The 22826-nt window shown below is 40.7% G+C and overlaps 1 protein-coding gene across 1 annotated transcript in view; it reads right to left on the bottom strand.

Moving 5' to 3' along the window:
• The window catches only part of LOC118372671 (F-box/LRR-repeat protein 7-like), a 31081-nt gene extending 8552 nt beyond the window's left edge, over positions 1-22529 (bottom strand). Inside the window, exons 1-2 of the mRNA XM_035758623.1 lie at positions 22082-22529; positions 18037-18126 (exon numbers count right to left, since the gene is read on the bottom strand). Of these exons, the coding sequence (XP_035614516.1) occupies positions 18037-18126; positions 22082-22118 (127 nt within the window). The 5' untranslated portion in view covers positions 22119-22529. The remainder of the gene's footprint in view (positions 1-18036; positions 18127-22081) is intronic.
• Positions 22530-22826: the final 297 nt, after the last annotated feature.

The raw sequence follows: 22826 nt of genomic DNA, 5'->3' as shown, positions 1-22826 counted from the left end.
TCTTGGATTGACTTGCACTTTTGGCACCATAGTACGTTCATCTCTAGGAGACAGAAAGCGTCTCCTTCCTGAGTGGTATGATGGTTGCGTGGTCCCATGGTGTTTATATTTGCGTACTATTGTTTGTACAGATGAATGTGGTATCTTCAGGCGTTGAAGATAGGATGAACCAGACTTGTGGAGGTCTACAATTTTCTGAGGTCTTGGCTGATTTCTTTTGATTTTCCCATGATGTCAAGCAAAGAGGCACTGAGTTTGAAGGTAGGCCTCCAAATACATCCACAGGTACACCTCCAATTGACTCAAATGATGTCAATTAGCCTATCAGAGGCTTCTAAAGCCATGGCGTAATTTTCGGGAGTTTTCCAAGCTGTTTAAAGGCACAGTCAACTTAGTGTATGTAAACTTCTGACCCACTGGAATTGTGATACAGTGAATTATAAGTGAAATAATTTGTCTGTAAACAATTGTTGTAAAAATGACTTGTGTCATGCAGAAAGTCCTAACCGACTTGCCAAAACTACAGTTTGTGAACAAGACATTTGTGGAGTGGTTGAACAACAAGTTTTAATGCCTCCAACCTAAGTGTATGTAAACATTCGACTTCAACTGTACATATGCCATTCATTTTGATGAATGAACAAGCCTTAGTTTCATCATCCAAATCCTAACTGATACTATGGATTTTGCATGCAGGAGACATGGCCAGCTGCCACTGGACAAGGAGCAACATCCAAACTCCGTAATTACATGTCACTCACTGATCATAAGAGCATTCCAAACCCAGAGAATCACAGTGCTCCTAATTAAGCTACATTTCCCCCATAGCTCCTATCCACACTTTCATGCAGCTGGTGGGAAAAGTTAAATGAAGACAGCTTTTCTTTTCTTTTGATTCACTCTATTTTGAGTTTGAGCACCTGGGTTTCTTTTGGAGGATACACAGCTAAGTCTCTGCTCTCTGTAAGAGACAAAAAGGTATCAACTAAGGCTCATGTAAACTAGTTGATTGAGGCAACTGCAAGTACAGTGGTAGTTTAAATCTTTGCTATCTGTTCTTTTCAAAACTGAACGGTTTTGAAACCCTCTCTACTTTTACTGTTTGCCGAGGAAATAAAAACTTTAGCCGTCTTGATCATTTTGTAACTTCGATTGAAAACAAGAGTTTTACGAGAAACTGTTGAGTCCAACCTCAGCATCAGTCAAGCCTCGGTAGCCAGAGCATGACTCGTAAAAGTCGGCGGTTCTATGCATCGGAAGGAATAGATCCTGGAAGTGTCTTCAAAGCCCTTCACTTCCAGCCCAATGGTGAGACAAACACGTACTGCCATTAAAAAACACACAGACACTGCTTTTGCCAGTCCAAGTTCAGTATCATTCTAATGGAAACCAGCATGCTAGGGCTAATAAAACCAGTTAGATTTTAGACATACACAAATATGCAGACAAACAACAGACAGGCATAACACAAAGTCCCAGCCAAAACAAATGACCTGAAATATAAAACACCCAAGTTCATCAGGTTAAAAAAAATGTCAAAGAAATAAACAAACTGGAAAAGTATTGATTACTTCTTTTGTGTGATGTGTGTGAAAGTGCTATTGGTCGAAAGAACTATCCTTTGTCCCCTTTTAAATGAACTCCTTCCTACCATATGTTTCATCAATCATGGTAGTTCAACACGACACTGTAATCACATTTGATGTCTCTGTATTACTTGCAAACCTGTGATTAAAAGGACATATCTCACCCGGCTGATTACGCTAGACATCCATTTACAAGGGGTACAGATGGTGCAAGACTCCTTTAGTTTGAGACATCAGAGAGAAAGTAGTCAAACATCTGGTATCTAACATGCACAAACTATTTCGGACGGGGGGGATGAAAGAGAAACTCATGTATTTTAAGTGTGCAACCACAGCAAGGCATTTTGGGCTAAAATAATTCCCCACTGATACCCAAACCAATGATGATCCATATAAAATGATCCATACACTGTAGTCCTCAGCCATAATAATAAAGATGATCACATAGTCGTTTTGTGCATTATAAACTCAACAGATGTTGAAAAAAGGTATAGTGAAGAATGAGAGGGGGAGAAGACAACTACGAGGACAACAACAAGGAGAAGCAGGTGGGAATTTATTGGAATGACTCATGTACTGGAGGCAGCTCTGCGGGGTAGTCACTAGCTGGGACAGCCACAAAGAAATACAATCTGATTTTAAACCTAACCCTAACCTTAACCCCACTGCTGTTCTTATGTCTAACTCTAATCTTAAATTAAGACCGAAAAGCACATTTTTGTTTTCTTGCATTTATATGATATATAGCCAATTTTGACTTTGCAGCTGGCCCATCTAGTGGAAATCCCTCAGCTCTGTCTCTCGGTCAAGATTCATCCTAATAAACGTCAGAGCAGAGATACGGGAAGAAAAAAGAGAGAGGGGGAAAGATAAATTGGCAAAAGATGTCACAGACTTAACCGAAGCCTGAGAGAAGTGTTCAGGCTGGGTCAATCCAGACCTCAACGCAGTCCAGTAGTACACCAAAGAGCTCCTTTCAAGAACACTGCAAAGGGCTTCCATGACTCTAGCTCTTGCCAGTGGGCTAATGCTACAGTGTCTGGCAAGACAGTCCAATTCATTACCTCAGTGCCATTACTCCTGTGACAAGTTCTTTCCCATCGGTCTTTTCCACTGTGGTTGTTTTGCCAAGAAAAGGGGGTGGGGTATGTGAGAAAGTCAGTGACACTCATTTCTAAATCCCAACTGACAGTGAATAGGACATCGTCAAGTCCCTTTTCCAAATCAACCCAGGAAAAACCGTATCACCAAGAAACCAGCACATACAGTGCCTTCAGAAAGAATTCACACCCTGTCCTTTTCCACATTTTGTTGTGTTACAGCCTGAGTAAAACATTTATTGAATTGAGATTTTGTGTCACTGGCCTACATACAATACACCATAATGACAAAGTGGAATGACGTTTTTAGACATTTGTATGAAAAACGGAAATGTCTTGAGCCAAAAAGTATTCAAAACCTTTGTTATGGCGAGACTAAATAAGTTCAGGAGTAACATTGTGCTTAACAAGTCACATAATAAGTTGCTACTCCCTCTGTGTGCAATAATAGTGTTTAACATGATTTTTGAATGACTACCCCATCTCTGTACCCCACACATACAACTATCTGTAAAGTCCCTCGGTCGTGCAGTGAATTCAAACGCAGATTCAAACACAAAGACCAGGGAATTTCCCCCTATTGATACATGGGTAAAAACTAAAAAGCAGACATGGAATATCCCTTTGAGCATGGTAAGGTTATTAATTACACTTTGGATGGCATATCAATACACCTACTGTAGTCACTACAAAGATGCAGGTGTCCTGTCTAACTCAGTTGCCGGAGAGTAAGGAAACCGCTCAGGGATTTCACCATGAGGCCAATGGTGACTTTAAAACAGTTACAGAGTTTAATGGCTTTGATAAGCGAAAACTGAGGATGGATCAACAACATTGCAGTGACTTCATAATACTAAACTAAATGACAGAGTGAAAAGAAGGAAACCTGTACAGAATAAAACATATTACAAAACATGCGTCCTGTTTGCAATTTGGCACTAAATTAAAACTGCAATTTTTTAAACTTTATATCCTGAATATAATGTGTTATGTTTGGGGCGAATCCAACACAATACACCAATGAGTACCACCTTTCATATTTTCAAGCATGGCTGCATCATGTTATGGGTATGGTTGTCATCTGCAAGTACAAGTGGGTTTTTTTAGGATAAAAAGAAAAAGAATAGAGCTAAGCACAGGCACAATCTTAAACCTGGTTGTGTGCTTTCCAACAGACACTGGAAGATAAATTCACCTTCCAGAAGGACAATAACCTAAAACACAAGGCCAAATATACATGGGAGTTGCTTAGCAAGTAATGCTGAGCAGTGGCATGTATCCATCGTTGCCAAGGGAAGCCAGGCTTCCCCAAATATTTGAATGTATCTTTCATCTGTCTTTGTGTTTTCAAAATATCCCATCAATTTGCAAGTGGCTGAATCTCACCAGAGAAATCATCAGAATGAGGGAAACAGTGTCCCCCCTGTCTCAGTATGTGTAGCCCATGTATCTAATGCTGTCTGGACCAAAATAACATGTATTAGCCCATCTACCACTCCCCCCTCTTCCGAGGACACATATATTTTTAGTTTTTTACAGTTTTTCTGCTACATATACTTTTTACACATACATTTTACATAAACATTTAGCATATACATTTTACATACATGGTACTTTTATATAAAGCAGTCACATAACAATAATACATTACCAAACATAAGCTCTTTAATCCCACCCCTCAGCCACTCTCAGCCCATCCCACCTATCACCATAGACCAACCTCGTTTGGTTTCCATGTGCCATATATTTTTCAATTGTGCTGTGATGTTTTGCATACATTTCGAACCTTTCTGATCGTATAGTATCCACAGGTTGTGAGCTAAAGATGAAAACCTTTCCTACTAGTATTATTATATTTTTTATTGTATAACCTGTTGCCGGTGTGTAGCATTTGAATGATTGATGCCAGCAAGCATTTGACCTCCCTTCATAAAACAATTTTAAAAATCATTAGCCAATCAGTGTTGAGCTGAGCTCAACTGTGAGTTATCCTGGTGCAGCAAAACAAACCCCTCAAGGGAGGCCAGTTTGGATTTGGCTTCAGACCAATCAAATCAAGCAAAAGGTCACTTTCAGGATAAACGTGTCTGTTTCTGGTCTGTGTTGATGTCCTTCAGTAGATAGCTTGCTAAATTGGCCATTTCCAATGGATGGAGATGGGGATTTGGACTCTGTACAGGCCAATGATTATGGTCTAACCATAAATTAATATGTTGTGCCACTGGCCTGAGGCCAATATGTAGCCAAGTAGGCTCACGTTAGCTAGCTAGCTAACAGTTGGTTCTGTTGTTCATTGTTGCCCATGTGAGGAAGTTTGGCTAGCAAGCATTTTTAGCTAGGTAGCTTATGACAACAACTAAAAGTGTACTGTATGACAGAGCCATAGAATGTTTTGCCAACATGAAAGAGAGGAGGATGGCATTGGCATTCAACTAGTCTACACGTAGGGTGAGTAAAAAAAAAGAAGTTTTCTTATGCATGCCCGTACACACACACACACACACACACACACACACACACACACACACACACACACACACACATCAGTACCATGGTAAGCCACATGATATTTACAGACATTGATTTGGCAAAATTATTTTGGGAATAAGTTTGTTTTCGGTGTGTTAAAATGCTGTCATTATTTTAGTAGTTCTTCAAAGTAAATAAGACAAACTTTTATTATTGCTGAATACCAACTATCAATCACTTAGATCATGTATTTTCAGGTAGAGATACCTCTCTGTCTCCATTCCACACCATTCTTATTATAGCTCAGTGCTCCACACATACTGGACAAGCAGACCAGTGCAATGGATTATGGGAATTGAAGTTAATTACTGTACTACATTTTCTGTGCTAAACTATGTATAATATTGGCCTGTTGGAAACTACAACTCCCTACTACATTGCACAGTTCAGGCTGGATCTGATTTACCTCTACAGAAACTGCTCATTGAGCTCACAGAAAATAAATGTAATAACATGGAATTAAAATAATTGAACCGAGATCGGTTGAATGTTCCTGAGTGGACTAGTTACAGTTTTGAATGAAATAGTCTTGAAAATCTATGGAATCAAGAACCAGCTTGACAGAGCTTGAATAATTCAAAAATGAATAATGTGCAAATATTGTACAATCCAAGTGTGCAAAGCACGTGCAGAGACTCACAGCTGTAATCGATGTCAAAGGTGATTCTAACATGTATTGACTCAGGGGTGTGAATACTAACGTAAATTTGATATTACTGTATTTCATTTTCAATAAATTTGCAAACATTTCTAAAAACATGTTTTCACTTTGTCATTACTGGGTATTGCGTATAAATGGGTGAATTCAAGCTGTAACAAAACAAAATGCGGAATAAGACAAGGGTATATGAATACTTTCTGAAGGCACTGTAATAAGAAATGCTCCATGGTTTCAGATGTCGAAACCAGTGGCCAGGCTTTTGTGTACTGTCTGTAGGGGCTCTAACGTAATTGATATGGGCAGCAAAACGATCCAAAATAGAGAGACAGAACCTGCTGTCAGCATCTAGGCCAGTATTGGGTTACAATGGCTCTATAAAACCATATGGCCTTTATATCTAATTTTAATAAGGGCAGAGAAAGTTTAATGGGATTTGTGGGAGAATACTAAGTCTCTCCAACCTTGAGTTGAATAAGTGGATGCTGAGATTGCAGTGCAGTGCAGCAGCTTGCCTGTCACCAAGGCCTTCACTACAGGAAGCAGCTACGTCACCAGACAAGCCCGAGTACAATGGAGCCTGGCGCTTCGCTTACAATGTGCATACTAGGGCAGGAAACTGTGGGAGTTTTAGAATGACCAGCATGACTTTTCTCTCCCAAACAGCCTGCTCCTCACTGAGCATGAGCAGCACCACGTGTCCTCTGGCCCCTCTGACACATACCCCCAAAACAACACTAATATCCTCAGGTCCTCTAAAAAAAAAGGCCTCAGTGTCTGCTCCAAGGACACACAATCCCTCCCCCTAGCATCTCCTCACTTCGTAAATCTTCGCTGAGGAGGACTGCAGACCCTCAGATATACGACAGCCAAACCCAGGCCTGATCTGCTCCAACTTTCTCAGCTCAGAGAGAGGCCATTGTGTGTCTATGTATCACAGCACTAATTTTCCTGAACGGAGATGACATTCTGAGGCTCCAAAAGCAATTTGGCATCGGGGTAGAACTGATCCAGCCTCTTGCAAAGCGCTGACTGTAGAAACATTAGAAGCTGATGCAACATTTACAGGTTGCTAAAGCAGGATATCAAGAGGGAAAAGCAGGAAGTGCTTAATGTCTTCTAACCAACTGCTGCTCCTGGACATAGAGTGTGCTTGAGGTAGTGTACTATACATGTAGATTTAGCAATGTTTAGTTTAGTGACAGTGTGGACAGCAGGTGTGGAATGATGGCCATGATACATAGCTAGAGCTGGGGGCTGGTCCAACTAAAAAAATGACAGCCCTCCCAATGTAAAACATATTTTCACATGACCCTTCCCTTGTACTGTAAAATAAACGGAACACCCTCCCCGCACATATAATTAACTCAAAATAATGTTAACGACCATGTGTTTATAAACGTGGAAATCGTCTTTGTCACTTCAGCATGCTTTTGTGGCACAGTTAATGCCACGCAGGGCTCCTGGCCAGATGATTGACAGTGCACTGACCACTCTCCCTGCCTGTACATTGCAATCAAAGCCGGCTGCAGGCAATGATCAGCTAGGGAGAAATGATATATATATAATTATATGCAACGAATATGCACCACACAACCAATAAACAAAGCATACCGATTTCAGGCACTTCAATATCATGGTTTGCGTTTTCAACACCAATAAATAGACGATGTCAATATCAACAAAAAAACAGAAAATACATCTCTCCCTACCTTGTAGACTTACCCGGTATCAAACGCTTGTCTTGACATTAAACTTTTTGGTGTATTGTAACAGATGTCTTTTTCCATTCACCAGTTTGGATTGATTGATTGATTTTATTCGTCAGTAAAAAAAAAAAAAAAAGACACATATAAACAAACTTTTTTTTTAAAAGTGACGGGGATTGCACAACTAAACTTATTCCATTGTGGTCCCGAGATTTTATGTAAATACATATACAATTACATAGATACAGACACATTACAGAGATAGAGAGAAGAAGAATTGCTCAACCTCCAGATGAGTATGAGAGGGGAGTTTAAGTACACTTCTTACAAGCTTGTTTTGCTGGTAGCATATTCTTTATTGTTTGGGGTTGCTGGTGACCCATGATGTGCAGGCATAATCAAAGTGACACTGGACTAGCGCACTTGCCAGAGTCTTTAGGGTGTCTATAGCTATGTTTCCATTCAATTGCTGACAGTATTTCATGTGGATATTCAAAAATCTTCAATATGCCATTTTCCTTTACAAAATGTTTTGCGCCAGACAACATGACAGGAAAGATATGAATTTAACAGATATATAAATTTAAAAAATACAGACACCCATATGCATTCAGATCTAAGTATTCAGACACCAAGTTGACTGTGCCTTTAAACAACTTCGAAAATTCCAGCAAATGATGTCATGGCTTTAGAAGCCTCTGATAGGCTAATTGACATAATTTGAGTCAATTGGAGGTGTACCTGTGGATGTATTTCAAGGCCTACCTTCAATCTCAGTGCCTCTTTGCTTGCCATCATGGTAAAATCAAAAGAAATCAGCCAAGACCTCAGAAAAAAATTGTAGACCTCCACAAGTCTGGTTCATCCTGAAGGTAGCACGTTCATCTGTACAAACAGTAGTATGCAAGTATAAACACCATGGGACCACACAGCCGTCATACCACTTAGGAAGGAGCCACCTTCTGTCTCCTAGAGATGAATGTACTTTGGTGCGAAAAGTGCAAATCAATCCCAGAACAACAGCAAAGGACCTTGTGAAGATGCTAGAGGAAACAGGTACAAAAGTATCTATATATCCACAGTAAAACGAGTCCTATATTGACATAACCTGAAAGGCCGCTCAGCAAGGAAGAAGCCACTGCTCCAAACCATCATAAAAAGCCAGACTACGGTTTGCAACCACACATGGGGACAAAGATCATACTTTTTGAACAAATTTCCTCTGGTCTGATGAAACAGAAATATAACTGTCTGGCCATATAATGACCATCGAAAAAGGGGGAGGCTTGCAAGCCAAAGAACACCCTCCCAAGTTCCCAACCATGAAGCACAGGGGTGGCACCATCATGTTGTTGGGTGCTTTGCTGCAGGAAGGACTGGTGCACTTCACAAAATTGATGGCATCATGAGGCAGGAAAATTATGTGGATATATTGAAGCAACATCTCAAGACATCAGTCAGGAAGTTAAAGCTTGGTCGCAAATGGGTCTTCCAAATGGACAATGACCCCAAGCATACTTCCAAAGTTGTGGCAAAATGGCTTGAGGACAACAAAGTCAAGGTATTGGAGTGGCATCACAAAGCCCTGACCTCAATCCCATAGAAAATTTGGGGGCAGAACTGAAAAAGCGTATGCGAGCAAGGAGGCCTACAAACCTGACTCAGTTACTCCAGCTCTGTCAGAAGGAATGGGCCAACATTCACCCAATTTATTGTGGGAAGCTTTTGGAAGGCTACCCAAAACGTTTGGCCCAAGTTAAACAATTTAAAAGGCAATGCTACCAAATACTAATTGAGTGTACGTAAACTTCTGACCCACTTGGAATATGAAAGAAATAAAAGCTGAAATAAATCATTCTCTCTACTATTATTCTGACATTTCACATTCTTAAAATAAAGTGGTGATCCAAACTGACCTAAGACACGTCATTTTTACTAGGATTAATTGTCAGGAATTGTGAAAAACTGAGTTTAAATGTATTTGGCTAAGGTGTATGTAAACTTCCGACTTCAACTGTATATATTCGTCTGCATAATGGAAGAGAAGCTTAGGCCAAACCCCATAGATATATACATTTCTTTATGTCAGATGGCTACTGCGTCTGCTGTACAGATAGATATAGACGTACAGGAGGAGGGTAATTCATACATTTTCATACAAATATTTTGTATAAAGATAAGCATGATATTGTTAGATTATAGGAGTAACTGAAACAGTCTTCCTCAACTCAAGTTAAACTGTCGGAGTAAATTGGAGCGCCGGGGCGCACTGCCTTCATATCATAGGCCTCCAGTAGCTAAATCTTAATAATAGCCACACCAAACCTTCACAAACATTTCTAAACTGTATTAAGGTAATATCAAAAGTAAGCCAAGCTATTGTTTCTAGGGAAAATATGATTAGAATAGAGAATGTAAACCAGGGAAAAAAGACACAACTTTCCCCGATGCTGGATAAAAAAAAACAGAACCCTCCCCAAAGCAAAAAATGTAAGTTTGGCAACCCTCCCCTATTTTGGGCCATCCCTCCCCCAGTAAATGTTGATCTGTTCCTTAGCCATTTGCAACAGATGCACAGTAGATCGCAGCCAGTGAGGAAAGAATTCCCCAAACCATTGTGTTATGATTGGAGGAAATGTAGAGAACATCCCAGATGCTTTGCTACATGTCTTCTGCTCTGGCTTTAAAACCCCTGGATATAGGGCTGTAATTCTCATCCATATGGCATGGTTGCTTCCACCACAGCTGTCACTTTCTCTACTGAGTAGTGACACAACCCTCAGAGCTAAAGGAAGAGATAAACCAGAGCAAGGTAAAGCCCTATATCCACATCTGATGTCATATTGGCACACAGACTCACACAGATCCAGGTGTTGTATAGCCAAAACCTGACTAGCGGGACCACATGGCGTCTTTCCCAACTCCTGTCGAACATGCTCCAGTTATAATACTGAAAAGTGGGATTCAGAGTAAAAGAAACCAACACTGCAACTGAATTCAAACAAGTGGGTCTATGTCCTGCCTTCCAGAGATAGATCATGAAAAGACTAAGCAGTAAATCAGAGAAGAATTATAATATGAAAGACTGAGGCAAACTCTGCTCCCTTCCCCTCCTCCTTGAGGAAATGACTTTTACTTGTTGTTTTTCTTTTTCTCTTGCAATCTCAACAGTCATTTTCTGTGCCTGACGCTCACATTTCCTCACTATGGAAGTGAGGGAGAGAATGGGGGAGGGGCTGAGATAGTAGACAGAAAGGAGGTGCAATTACAACAAATATATCTCAGACTCGCATACAAACCACCTCAAGACAGCTTTAAAAAAAAAAAAGGTTTCTTTGTGAAACATGAGCTTGATTTGCGGTAAAATAGCATGTTGGAGGGAGTAAAGTATCTAAATCAAACTAAAATAGGGCAACTATAGTTTAATAATCCATCTACCCTCCATATTGCGATGATTTAACATTGGAACACTGTGTGGCCTACATTGACAGATCCTTGCTATTTCTTTACTGCAAGGTGGCGTATTATGTATATTATCCCCTGTAGAGGAGTTGTCATAGCGTAGACCTACATGTAACTTCTTTCAAGCAGACCTCAAACACAGCTCTGCTTGGTCTGCCACTAGAAGTCAAACATGGGGTCAGGGTCTACAACGCTGGCAGTCTAGCACCTGCAAGACATTTCCATATAGAAACAGCTTCCTCCTCTAAACAAGCCGCCATGCCTGTTTGAGCACCTTTCAACACAGCTGTCAGGCTGGAGGACAAATGATGGGTAGACCGCCTCTCTCGGTGTAGCTAAAACGTTCTGCTAATGCTCGGAAAACACAGTGCTGCCGCAAAAGTGTGACGTTTGCCAGGGGCCTGTGTTATTGTTTGGTTAGGGAACAACCCGCTCAATCACTAATAAATTAACTGTGTTATTTATGATCAGTGCACTGAAAACACAGAAGGTTTTGATGATAGCTGTTAATAAAAAATAAAAAATACTGTCTTGAGGAATCTTACTAGTACCCACTGGTAAGGTTTTGTAGCTTATAGTAAGTAACACTATGGAATATCCTGTGTCGTGCTGTTCATCATAACAGACCAACATCTCCTCAGACCATTTCATATCTGACAATGAAAAATCTACATGAACATACATCATATATGCACTATACTGTATATACAAAAGTATGTGGGCACCCCTTCAAATGAGTGGATTCAGCTATTTTAGCCACACCCGTTGCTGACAGGTGTAAAAAAATCGAGCACACAGCCATGTAATCTCCATAGACAAACATTGGCAGTAGAACAGCCTTACTGAAGAGTTCAGGGACTTTCACTGTGGCACCGTTACACCGTTGCCATCTTTCCAACAATTCAGTTCATCAAATTTCTGCCCCGCTAGAGCTGCCCTAGTCAACTGTAAGTGCTGTTATTGTCACGTGGAAACATCTAGGAGCAACAAGCTCACAGAATGGGACCGCCGAGAATCAACATCTGCACAGTCCTGTGTAGTTCAGTTGGTAGAGAATGGTGCTGTGGGTTTGAGTCCCATGGGGGACCAGTATGCAAAAAGGTATGAAAATGTAAGCACTCACCACTATAAGTCACTCTGAATAAGAGTGTCTGCTAAATGACTAAAATGTAAATGTAGGCACCAGAACTGTTTGTCGAGAGCTTCATGAAATGGGTTTCCATGGCTGGGCGGCCGCATGATGCCAAGCGTTGACTGCAGTGGTGTAAAGTTCCCTGCCATTGGACTCTGGAGCAGTGAAAATGTGTTCTCTGGAGTGATACAACTGTGCAAAAAGCGAGGTCCATACAGAAATGGTTTGTCGAGATCGATGTGGAAGAACTTGACTGGCCTGCACAGAGCCCTGACCTCAACCCCATCGAACACCTTTGTCATGAATTTGAACACCGACTGCAAGCCAGGCCTAATCGCCCGACCTCACTAATGCTCTTGTGGTTCAAGTCCCCGCAGCAAAGTTCCAACAGCTAGTGGAAAGCCTTCCCGGAAAAGTGCAAACTCCATGTTAATGCCCATGATTTTGGAATGAGATGTTCGATGAGCAGGTGTCCACATAGTTTTGACCATGTAGTGTATTTACTTGAGCATACAAAATAAATGGATCATGGGTCTATGGGGCGAGTAGTTTACAAACAGCTGGAATTCAAGGGATTTATCGTCCTTTGGAGGATCAAAATGTTAACATTTTGGAGACAGCAGAGTTTTCTACTTTACACTGTTTAGACTGCACTGCTGACCCTCACTGACTTCAGAGTAGCCAAGTGGAAACACACTTCAGACTGGCCAGAGGCTGATTATTGTACAGAGGACAATAAATGTGGATTATTGGATTTGAATATATGGCTCCATATCCTGTGTGGGTTGATGAATGACAATGCCATTGCTAATTGAGAGGCTACAATGGATCTTGCGATAATCCAATAATAAATGTATTAGGCTGGGGAAATTGGATTTGATACTGGGTATGAAATTAACTGGAAGAATAATTAGTTTGATTCCAATGGCCAACAGAGCCTGATTCCTTATCACACTTTTACATTAAAATGGCTAAATTCCACCTCATATTATTTTATCATGTTCACGAGTAGAAGACTAATGGCTACTTTTCCCTACACACTGTTTCACTTTACTTTTGTTCCTGGTCAGACAGGAAGGAAGCGGGCATGTGTATTTTCCCCACCATTCACTGTTTCTAAGTTCCCTTCCTGGTGCCAGAACAACTTGCTGGTTGGTTTGGGGGGGATGACAACACAGAAGGTGCATGGCTTTGACATGGTCAACTTTCCAATGAATCACTCTCTTATCTGTGACTGAAGAAGCCTGATACTACTAGGCCAAGTGGGATTTTTCATATTATCATTTCTCACTCTCAACTACATATGCGGTATCTAAAACAGCCACTGTTGCTACATACTATAGGTTCTGGGTGCTGAGATGACTAAACACTATGGGAGTTCTACACATCCTATTTCTATGGCTGAACCACATTCCACCCCAGAGTAGAACCGTGCCAAAGAAAACCCTCCAGGCAAGGCCCAGACTACAGGGCCATGGTTTAACCCATGCTGGGAGTCTTCAACCTCATCCATCCCAGGGGAGGAATGTACAGTCTGAAGCTAATAAGCAGGTCAGCTGTTTGAGCCCACAAGCTCTCCTAAATAGCCATAAAAAACACATATCACAGAATGATATTGAATGACTTCATCAAAAGGTATTTTCCACTTGCTTAGATCCGCTGTGATGGAGACGAGGGGTATAACTCTTCATCTTCTTCATGTGGAAAAAAGGCATGAAGAAGTATTGCTGAACCACAAGAAGGTTCTGGGAAAACACGAGGGAGCTAAATCCCAAAGAGTGACTTGATGCAGGTGCACGGCAAGCCAATGGAATGAACAAATTCCCAAACCCTCAAATAAGCTCTGCAATAGTCTACTGCATGATGGCAATATATGTCCTACAATGAAGCAAAAACAAGGTCATATCTTTAACTTCTGTGCCCCAATGTGGCCCAGTTGTATTGTGTAAAGTCTGGTTTCATCAAACACTTTAATCATGATTTCACATCTATATGTGCAGTGAGGGTTGACAACTTTCCAAGCCAAGACTGATGCAATATTATTGTTCTTCTTGTGAAGGTACACAATTAAATAAGGCCACCCAGATGACTTCACATAATCCAGGTGATGCGTCATCATGAAATTACCCGTGCTGCTACTGAATGCAAACCTTAGCTTAGTTCAAATAGCCTAGAGAGAGGATCCTCTCCCAATCAGCAAGTTTGGCAAAGCCAGTTTGCTTTCGTGACTCCCAAGCTCACAAGGCCAAGAAATGTGATGGACCATGCCTCCAGATCTGAGCTCTGAGCCAATGTGTGATTTTGTGCAGGAGCAGCCTGCATCCTGATTAGTTTAGAGGGCCGTGGGGCTGGGTGGAGTGTGTGTGTGTGTGTGGGGGGGGCTTTGGAGTCACGAAAGCAAACGGGCTGTGGTTGTGGTGGTTCCAGACCATGTAATTACTCCCACTTAGCAGGAAGAAAAAAACAACAATTTCTGTCATAACACAGGAGCGGAATTATGGTTGGGCAGCCACCGACCACGGCCCACTCTCCCGTACAGGTTGTTCTCCTAGCTAGCAGACACACAAGGCACAATTAGTAATTTCCCATAATACCCCAGTGAAGGTTCCAGCAGCTCCTCGATGGAGAGATACTGGTGAGTCAACGTTTCCCTCTGAGCCGAATGTAGTCTGGAGAGGAACAATGCTCTGCCTTGTTTGAACCCAAGCTGAGAGTAGTAGACCAAACCTCCTGAATTGACTTGTTACAGTTCACAAATGGTTAATTGGATTATTCATTAACATTAATGAACATTAATGTTAATTACATTAGCCACTGAGTGGTCCATTATGGAACCAGTCATTGAAAGACCTTAAGACTAATACATATGCACTAGTGATGCGTGGGTTGACTCATAACCCACAGTCCCCGCGATTATATCCACGGGGTTGGCAGGTTTAGGGTCATGAAAAAAGAGAAAACTATCCATTAAAAGTCCAGAAATGTCTAATTGTTGTGCAATTCATTTCTATAGGCTACATTGAGGTTTTGCTTTCATTATTTGTATCTGCCGTTAATGCGCAACCTAGGCCTTAGCTTTAGAGTCTAACTGTAGTGCGCCAAATATATGCCAAATGCTTTTGGAAACTTGGGAAGAAAAAGTTAACGTCGACCCACTGAGGCAAAAAGAATAAGTCAATAACATAAAATCTGCGAAATGGAGAGTTGAAAATAAATAGAAGGGAGGCCCAGAACAGCAGTCTAATGTTTGGGAAAGATTTGGTGAAGTGTTAAAAGAGGATGATAGCAGTGACGGCTATATGGATATGTTATGTGTGATGATTGTGAGGCGGTATACAAATTCGACAATCACAAGATTGGGACTTCAAGGGAATTGTGCTGTTCAGATGGGTTAAATGGAATAGTACCCTAAATGAAATATGGACACTGACTGTAGGCCCATAACCTCTCACATAGCCCAATATAATATTTACTTCTGCAGAATTAAGCAGTTATTGCAGTAAAATGATTTTTTGACTCTTTTTGAAATATTATTTATTTATTTTAGCATCTTGAGAGAATTTGGCCATGCATGGCCATGCATCAACAGTTTAATCTCTGGATTTCTTCATATATTTAAATGGGATGTGAATCAGTTCCTGCAGTAGAGTAAAGACAACTGTCCGTCTTTTCAATGTCTTCATTCCAACGCCTTTCATCTTGCTGGAACAGTCGCTAGCCGTTGATGCGGTTAGGGAACGTCTGTAAAGGTGCTTATCTTTATCAACATCATAAAAGCTGATAGTATTTCAACCACATAAAATATTAATTCAAGCTGTCTGAAATCTTATAAAAACCTGTTGGGTCATTTTAACAGCTTTTAAGTTCCTTAAAACCGGCCAAACTGATCTCATTTGGAAATTTTGCATGGAAAATCTTTCCTGTATTTTTGGAATTATTTTATTTTCTACCCGGTCCCTAAATGTCTTTGCTGCAAGAGAGAAGTGGAGATGGAAGAGGAAAGCAAAAACAAACTTTACCAATGTCAACTGCATTGAAGCATTCATTCTATCGATTTATGACATTATTCTGGTGAGCAAGGGTTTATTTACTGTAGTCTTCTAGGGCAACAAGTAATGACAGAAGGGAAGCTGAATGTATCTAATTATAGACAAGTTGACAAATAGCCTACCAAATTGTTGGAAAATATAAGCAGAAACATAAGCCTATCTAAAAAATTATTTCGCCGTCTCTGACTGTACAGCGCATTTTCTCTGTATTTGCGGTTAGTGCGGGCATCAGATTTCCACTTTATCACATATAGTCAAGGAAATGCAGGATGTGTTATTAGCAATTGCAGGCGGGCGACAAACAGCTGACCCACGCATCACTAATACGCACATACATGCACATTTTTGTACGAAACAAATTTGCATCTGATAGAATATGAAGTTTCACAGCAAAATAGTCTTATTTATATTCTCTTCTCTCAGCAACACCTTGAAATGTATGACTGAGTGACAGCCAGAAGTACTGGGTAGCCTATGTGTTTGTTTTCTTGTGGGAGGCTCCACAAGAATACCTCATTCCTCTCTTTCAAAGCAAATATAAAAAGATTGGTGTCCATACAATGGAGTGTGTGTGTGTGTGTGTGTGTGCGCGCGCGTGCGTGTGCGCGCGTGCGTGCGTGTTTTGTCTAAAGATGGTTAAGAAGCCTATGCCATTTTTTTCTCTTAAAAGGAAAACTGCCTGACCTTTGTCTATGATGGGTTTGAGGAGATTGAAGCTCAGCAGACGCTAAGTAGAGTTATATGAAACACATTCTAAACAGCTGATAGAAAAGGAGACATTTAGGGTTTAATTCCATAAATGCAAGCAGTCAGTCAGCTCCTTTGATTGACGAACTGTCAAACAGATTGACATACCCTCAAGAAAGACATATGTTACACATATTGGAGAGTACTTTTTTACCAAAGCCAGAGCGTTGCTTGGATATATGCAACTGTCTTAATATCCTGGAGATTTTATTTGATATTTGACAACCACAAAATCGACATCGAGTTACAAACACACTAGCACAATGAACCGCAGGCCCCTGATGTAGCCAGGCTGGCACATTGTCTGGGCATACTCACTGGGAACTGGGGTTGGAGGAACGAGGAGAGCCACCATGGAACAATGTCTGCTTGGAAGGAGATGGTCTATTTGTGAGAGGCACAGCGCTAACCACTACACCGATGATACAACCTAATGGATCAGCTAGATGGCCATGCATTCCAGACCAAACAAAGAGCAGAAAATTGGCATCGTTTAGCTAGTCCTGCTATTGCTAGACAATGTAATACATCACAGTATTATATGTTCTCTTCAGCATTTCCCATTGGTCTTCTTTCTCTCTTCCTCTCTCTCTCCTTTTCTCTCTCGCACCGACAGACAGACAGACAGACAGACAGACAGACAGACAGACAGACAGACAGACAGACAGACAGACAGACAGACAGACAGACAGACAGACACACACACACACACACACACACACACACACACACACACACACACACACACACACACACACACACACACACACACACACACACACACACACACACACACACACACAGAGAGAGGTAAAGAGCATGCTCACTGACAACACTCAACCCTGATATTACCAGTTTGGACAAGCATTCTTCCTCTTCGAGGGGGCAGGAGTTTTGAAACAAAGCAATAGAAAAGCCTCCGGCTCCATAGCTCTGATGAGAGCCGTGAGTTTGTTTTCAATTTAGGGTTATCCCAGGAACACACAAGTTTCTCCAAAAATAGGCAGTATTACAGAAAGGGGATGGGGGAGGGGGGGTTGAATAATGAGCACCAGATGCCTTACCTTCGGTGGTAGCCACATTCTTTGGAGCTTTGGTCGGTGTGTGATCTGTACTCGAACTAATGTCAGAGGAGATGCTGGAGCTACCTTTACCTGTGGACAAAGAAAACATACATAGATGTTACACTCATGAAAGATTGTCAATTGCTATTGATAGGGTGAGATATCTGAAAGGGTTTAACCAACAGAAGAATAGCATACTATGGAAACATGGAGAGTAATCTCTACTGCCCTTTAAGACTTCTGCCTCCCTCAGTTTCAGTTGGACATTTCACCCTTGGCATGTGTTCAACATTTTTTGTTGGTTGCTTCCTATGATAGTGTGTCCCCTCTTCCATTTGGAATAGGAATCACGTTTCTCCTTTAACCCCTGCTTCCAAGAAAACGGAAAAGACAGAAGGGAAAGGCTGTCCTGTCAGAGAGGGAAATGAGTAATCACATACGATCCGCGATTGCAGCTTCATGGGTCCTCTTGGGGCATGCAGTGTAGTGGTCCCAGCTGTAAGCAGTATTCTGTATGTAGAATAACTAGATGTATGGTCCGTACTCAGTAGTACACAGCTTAACTCTATGCTGTGAGTTTAGTCTAGAAGGTTGGTTTCTAGCTGTTTTCTTCTCCATGAAAAGCTGCTGATGACATGATCTCCTCTCACTCCTCTCTGAGGGCCAACAGGCTGTTAGTGGACATTATTTTTTTTAGTGCACCTCTTTCCTCCGTCAGATCATAAATGCAGCCTTGTGGCTTTGCCAAGCTGAAGCGAGGTCAGTGCCTTCACCCAGCGTGAGAGCCTCCTAGGTCTTCCCAAACAGTTACACCCACACAACACACGCCTATGTACACATACTTATGCGCACATCAAGGCCACTCATGGACATGGACTAGACAACGCCAGAGAAATGTGGTTAACATGCATGAACGTTGTGAGAGGAAAGTAAGAGCGCCCCCAGGACACAGTTCAGCTTAGCCGCTGAAAAAGGCAAAGATGTCTTAACACCTCATCTGTAATGACTATACTAAAACCTACCTCACCAGACTAGTAATTTTCAAGTGCAACTTCCCCCTCCCACATAAAGTCTACACACACACACCCACGCACGCACGCACACACACACACACACACACACACACACAATGCAACTAATATGTCTTTCACGTTCAAACTGCTGTATGATATCGGCAACATATTGTGGTGACATCATAGAGACAGCACATCTGCTATGGTTTCCACCAAATTGAGTCACATCATCATGATAGAGAACCATATAGATGTTAAAGTAACTCTCCAGTGTTTCCAGATTTCTATGAAATATGACCTATAATTAATTACAATACGAGTGAAATAGTTTTCCTTCCAATTTTTTATTTAATAGAGTATGTTAAAATCATATTTTCTGTGTTGGTGACGGCATACACCAATCGTAAAAAAAATATTAATTTAAGTAGACAGCTGATTGGTCAGCTCAACCAATGAGCCAACATAACATCATGTTCTGTAATGTAGCAACCATGTTTGAGATACAAGTTTGAGTTTTTTTATTTTATTCTAATGCTTAAGAGTTTTGAAATCTGCCACACCCCCTTTGAATGAGCTTTTGTTTTGTCACAGGAGAAAAACATGCAAATGTTTAAAAACAATATTCTATGGATTGTTTTATCTATAAAACTAACCTAATTAGTTTTGATCACTTTACACATTTGTTTTGGGATCCACCCCTGTAAACGTAATTTGCCTAATGGCGCGTGAGTGGAGAAGGAACGTCTCATTTCAAGCAAGCGCATTTCCATCCATGTTCACTCTCTACGTAAACTCTCCTCAATTAACTTTAACCTTTTTCAAAAGGAGGCAAGAGAGGTCGGAGGAGAGAGGATGCAGAAGGTGAGCAAATCTAATTGCTAAAAGCCCCCCGTATTTGCTGAGATATTACTGGAGAAAACATTAGTTTAACAAGACGAGAAGCATATAAGAGTTTTACAAATTGTGCCGACCTCGTGATTCCTGTCCTTGGAGGGAAATATCAGTATGTAGTTGACACATTCAGAGGAAGTGGACCTGTGAAAGGCACCTGAGAAATGCTTGTTGACATTTCTGGGAAAAAAACGTCCTTTCCTGCCTTGTGCTTATATAATGTGTTGGGAGAGCATTGCTCAGTTTTAGTTACTGAAGTGTGATTTATTGTGGGGGACACTTGGAAACAGATGTGTAAATGGACCGAAATACACTCTATAAAACACATTGATACAATTCTGTTTGACAGCCTTAATATTAATGTTAATATGAATGCTTTACTGCATAACTTGTTTGAAGGTTTTCAGCGGAGCTGCATGCAATTTATTGTGCAACAGGCTACATCCCTTGGGTAAACATAGGCTAGTTCAGAGTCATCTCCTGTGGAGCAAAATGAACAGGTATGAATCCTAAGCCACCCAAGTAGTGTTTAAGCTGATTCTCTCTCCCAAATGATTTCTGTTGTAACACAAAAATATGTATTTACATAAGGAGTGAACCACAAATGGTCTAATAAACTGGTCTGTTAAAATCTGAGGGAGAAGACTTGAGGTCTGAGGTGCTGAACTCGGCAAGAGTTGATGAGATATGCCAATCTAGAACACAGTAACAATTGGACACGTAATTAAGTACTGTAAATTAATATCCCAAATAGTCATACTTTGTAGATTTCTATATTTTCACCTTGGTAGAGAAATTATGGTATGTGTATGGTCAGTGATGGAAAAAGTACCCAATTGTCATACTTGAGTGAAAGTAATGATACCTTAATAGAAAATGAGGTCACCCAGTAAAATACTACTTGAGTAAAAGTCTAAACTATTGTGTTTACAATATAATTATGTATCAAAAGTAAAAGTCTAAATAATTTCAAATTCCTTATATTTAGCAAACCAGTTGGTACAATGTTCTTGTATTTTTTTTAATTTACAGATGGCCAGGGGCACACTCCAACACTCAGACATAATTTACAAACAAAGCATTTCTTTAGTGAGTCCGCCAGATCAGAGGCAGTATGAATGACCAGGGATGTTCTCTTGATGACTGCGTGAATTGGACCATTTTCCTTGTTCTACTAAACATTCAAAATGTAATGAGTACTTTTGGGTGTTAGGGAAAATGTATGGAGTCAAAAGTACATTATTTTCTCTAGGAATGTAGTGAAGTAAAAGTTGTCAAAAATATAAATAGTGAAGTACAGATTCCCCAAAAACAAATTAAGTAGTACTTTAAACTGCTGTGTATGGTATGTGTCTCAGTCAGAAATTAGGCTATTTGGATGTAAGGGTCATCTTTTATTTTACTAGGCAAGTCAGTTAAGAACAAATTCTTATTTACAATGACAGCCTTCATTGGCCAAACCCAGACGATGCTTGGCCAATTGTGCACCGCCCTATGGGACTCCCAATCACAGCCAGCTGTGATACAGCCTGGATTTGAACCAGGATGTCTGTAGTGACACCTCTAGCTAGCACTGAGATGCAGTGCCTTAAACCACTGTGCCACTCAGGAGCCCGTAGGTCCTTCCACGAAATTGGTATCTTGTAAATTTGCAAGACAACATAGGCTATTATCACAATTAACAATCATTCTATCTCATCTTTTTTATGTCCCGTGATATAGGTTGTCATTATTATGCAATGAGGTCTGATGTTTACTTCCCATACAGTAAAGTCCCCTCACCTGGTACAGAAGGCCTATTGGGCTATAGACTAGATGGAATGATCATGTGCATAAAATATGTCTGCCATATAACTGGTTATAGCCTACTTCACTTTAAGAGTAAACACCCTGACATGCCTTTTTGGTACAGGAAAGCTCTATTTTTGTATCCAACAAAATATTTGCTATTAAATAAGCAAGGATGGATAAAGGCCTTCTGAAATTAGACTAATTAATTCAGTTGTGGAACAGCACAGAAGATTCCATTATATTCTAATACAACCCCATCAATGTTGAATTCATAAAAGATAAGTTCGTTCTCAGTAGTTGGTTAACCTGGCGAATGTTTCCTTCAAAGTTTGGGCATTCCAAATACTCACCCTCACTTCCATACTGTTTCCCATTGTTCGCACCCATCCTAAAGAATGCATAATCTACATGCAGAACTCATTGGTATCCAAAAAAGCACAAATCCAGGATAAGCATCCACACACTATGATATTTGAAAAAGGAAATGATCACACAGAACTAAGGAAATTCTAAAATAATATTTGTCATCGAATGGTTAATCCAGATGTTGACAGAATAACGGGGATAGAAGACGTTTCGATTTTTACGCAAACCAATCCAGACTAGAGTTTCCCAGACGGTACGGGAAGCGTAATTTCTCTATCAACATAGTTTGTTTAACTCCATAACTTTGGGTCTGCATTGTTCGAATAAATCCAGCATCAGAATAATATCAAATATACGTTTTAAATGAAACCCCCTAAATGCAACCAGCTGTTGCGGGTTGCGTGCAGTCATGGAGGCGTCCAGAACCATACCCAATAACTTTTGGCAATGAAGGGAAAACGCACTCCGCTAGTCTAGATTTAAAGAGACAGTGCACCTTATTTAAAGGGAGATGATGAAATAAACCAGAGGGGACCCCTTCAGTATACAATAACCTAGGCAAAATTTTACATGAAGCAAATTATACAACATTGGCATTGCACAGCATGCTAGGCTATGATGAACACATATTAGCTTTTGGACATGCACTATGTGATTTGAAGGACGTGCTATATATGTACATATCTATAACTGGTTGTGTTTGAATACTCATACTAGCTTCTAAATAGT

The sequence above is a fragment of the Oncorhynchus keta genome, chromosome 4 (assembly GCF_023373465.1).
Source record: "Oncorhynchus keta strain PuntledgeMale-10-30-2019 chromosome 4, Oket_V2, whole genome shotgun sequence".
Taxonomy (NCBI): Eukaryota; Metazoa; Chordata; class Actinopteri; order Salmoniformes; family Salmonidae; genus Oncorhynchus; species Oncorhynchus keta.
This window is presented reverse-complemented; position numbering and strand designations above follow the sequence as displayed.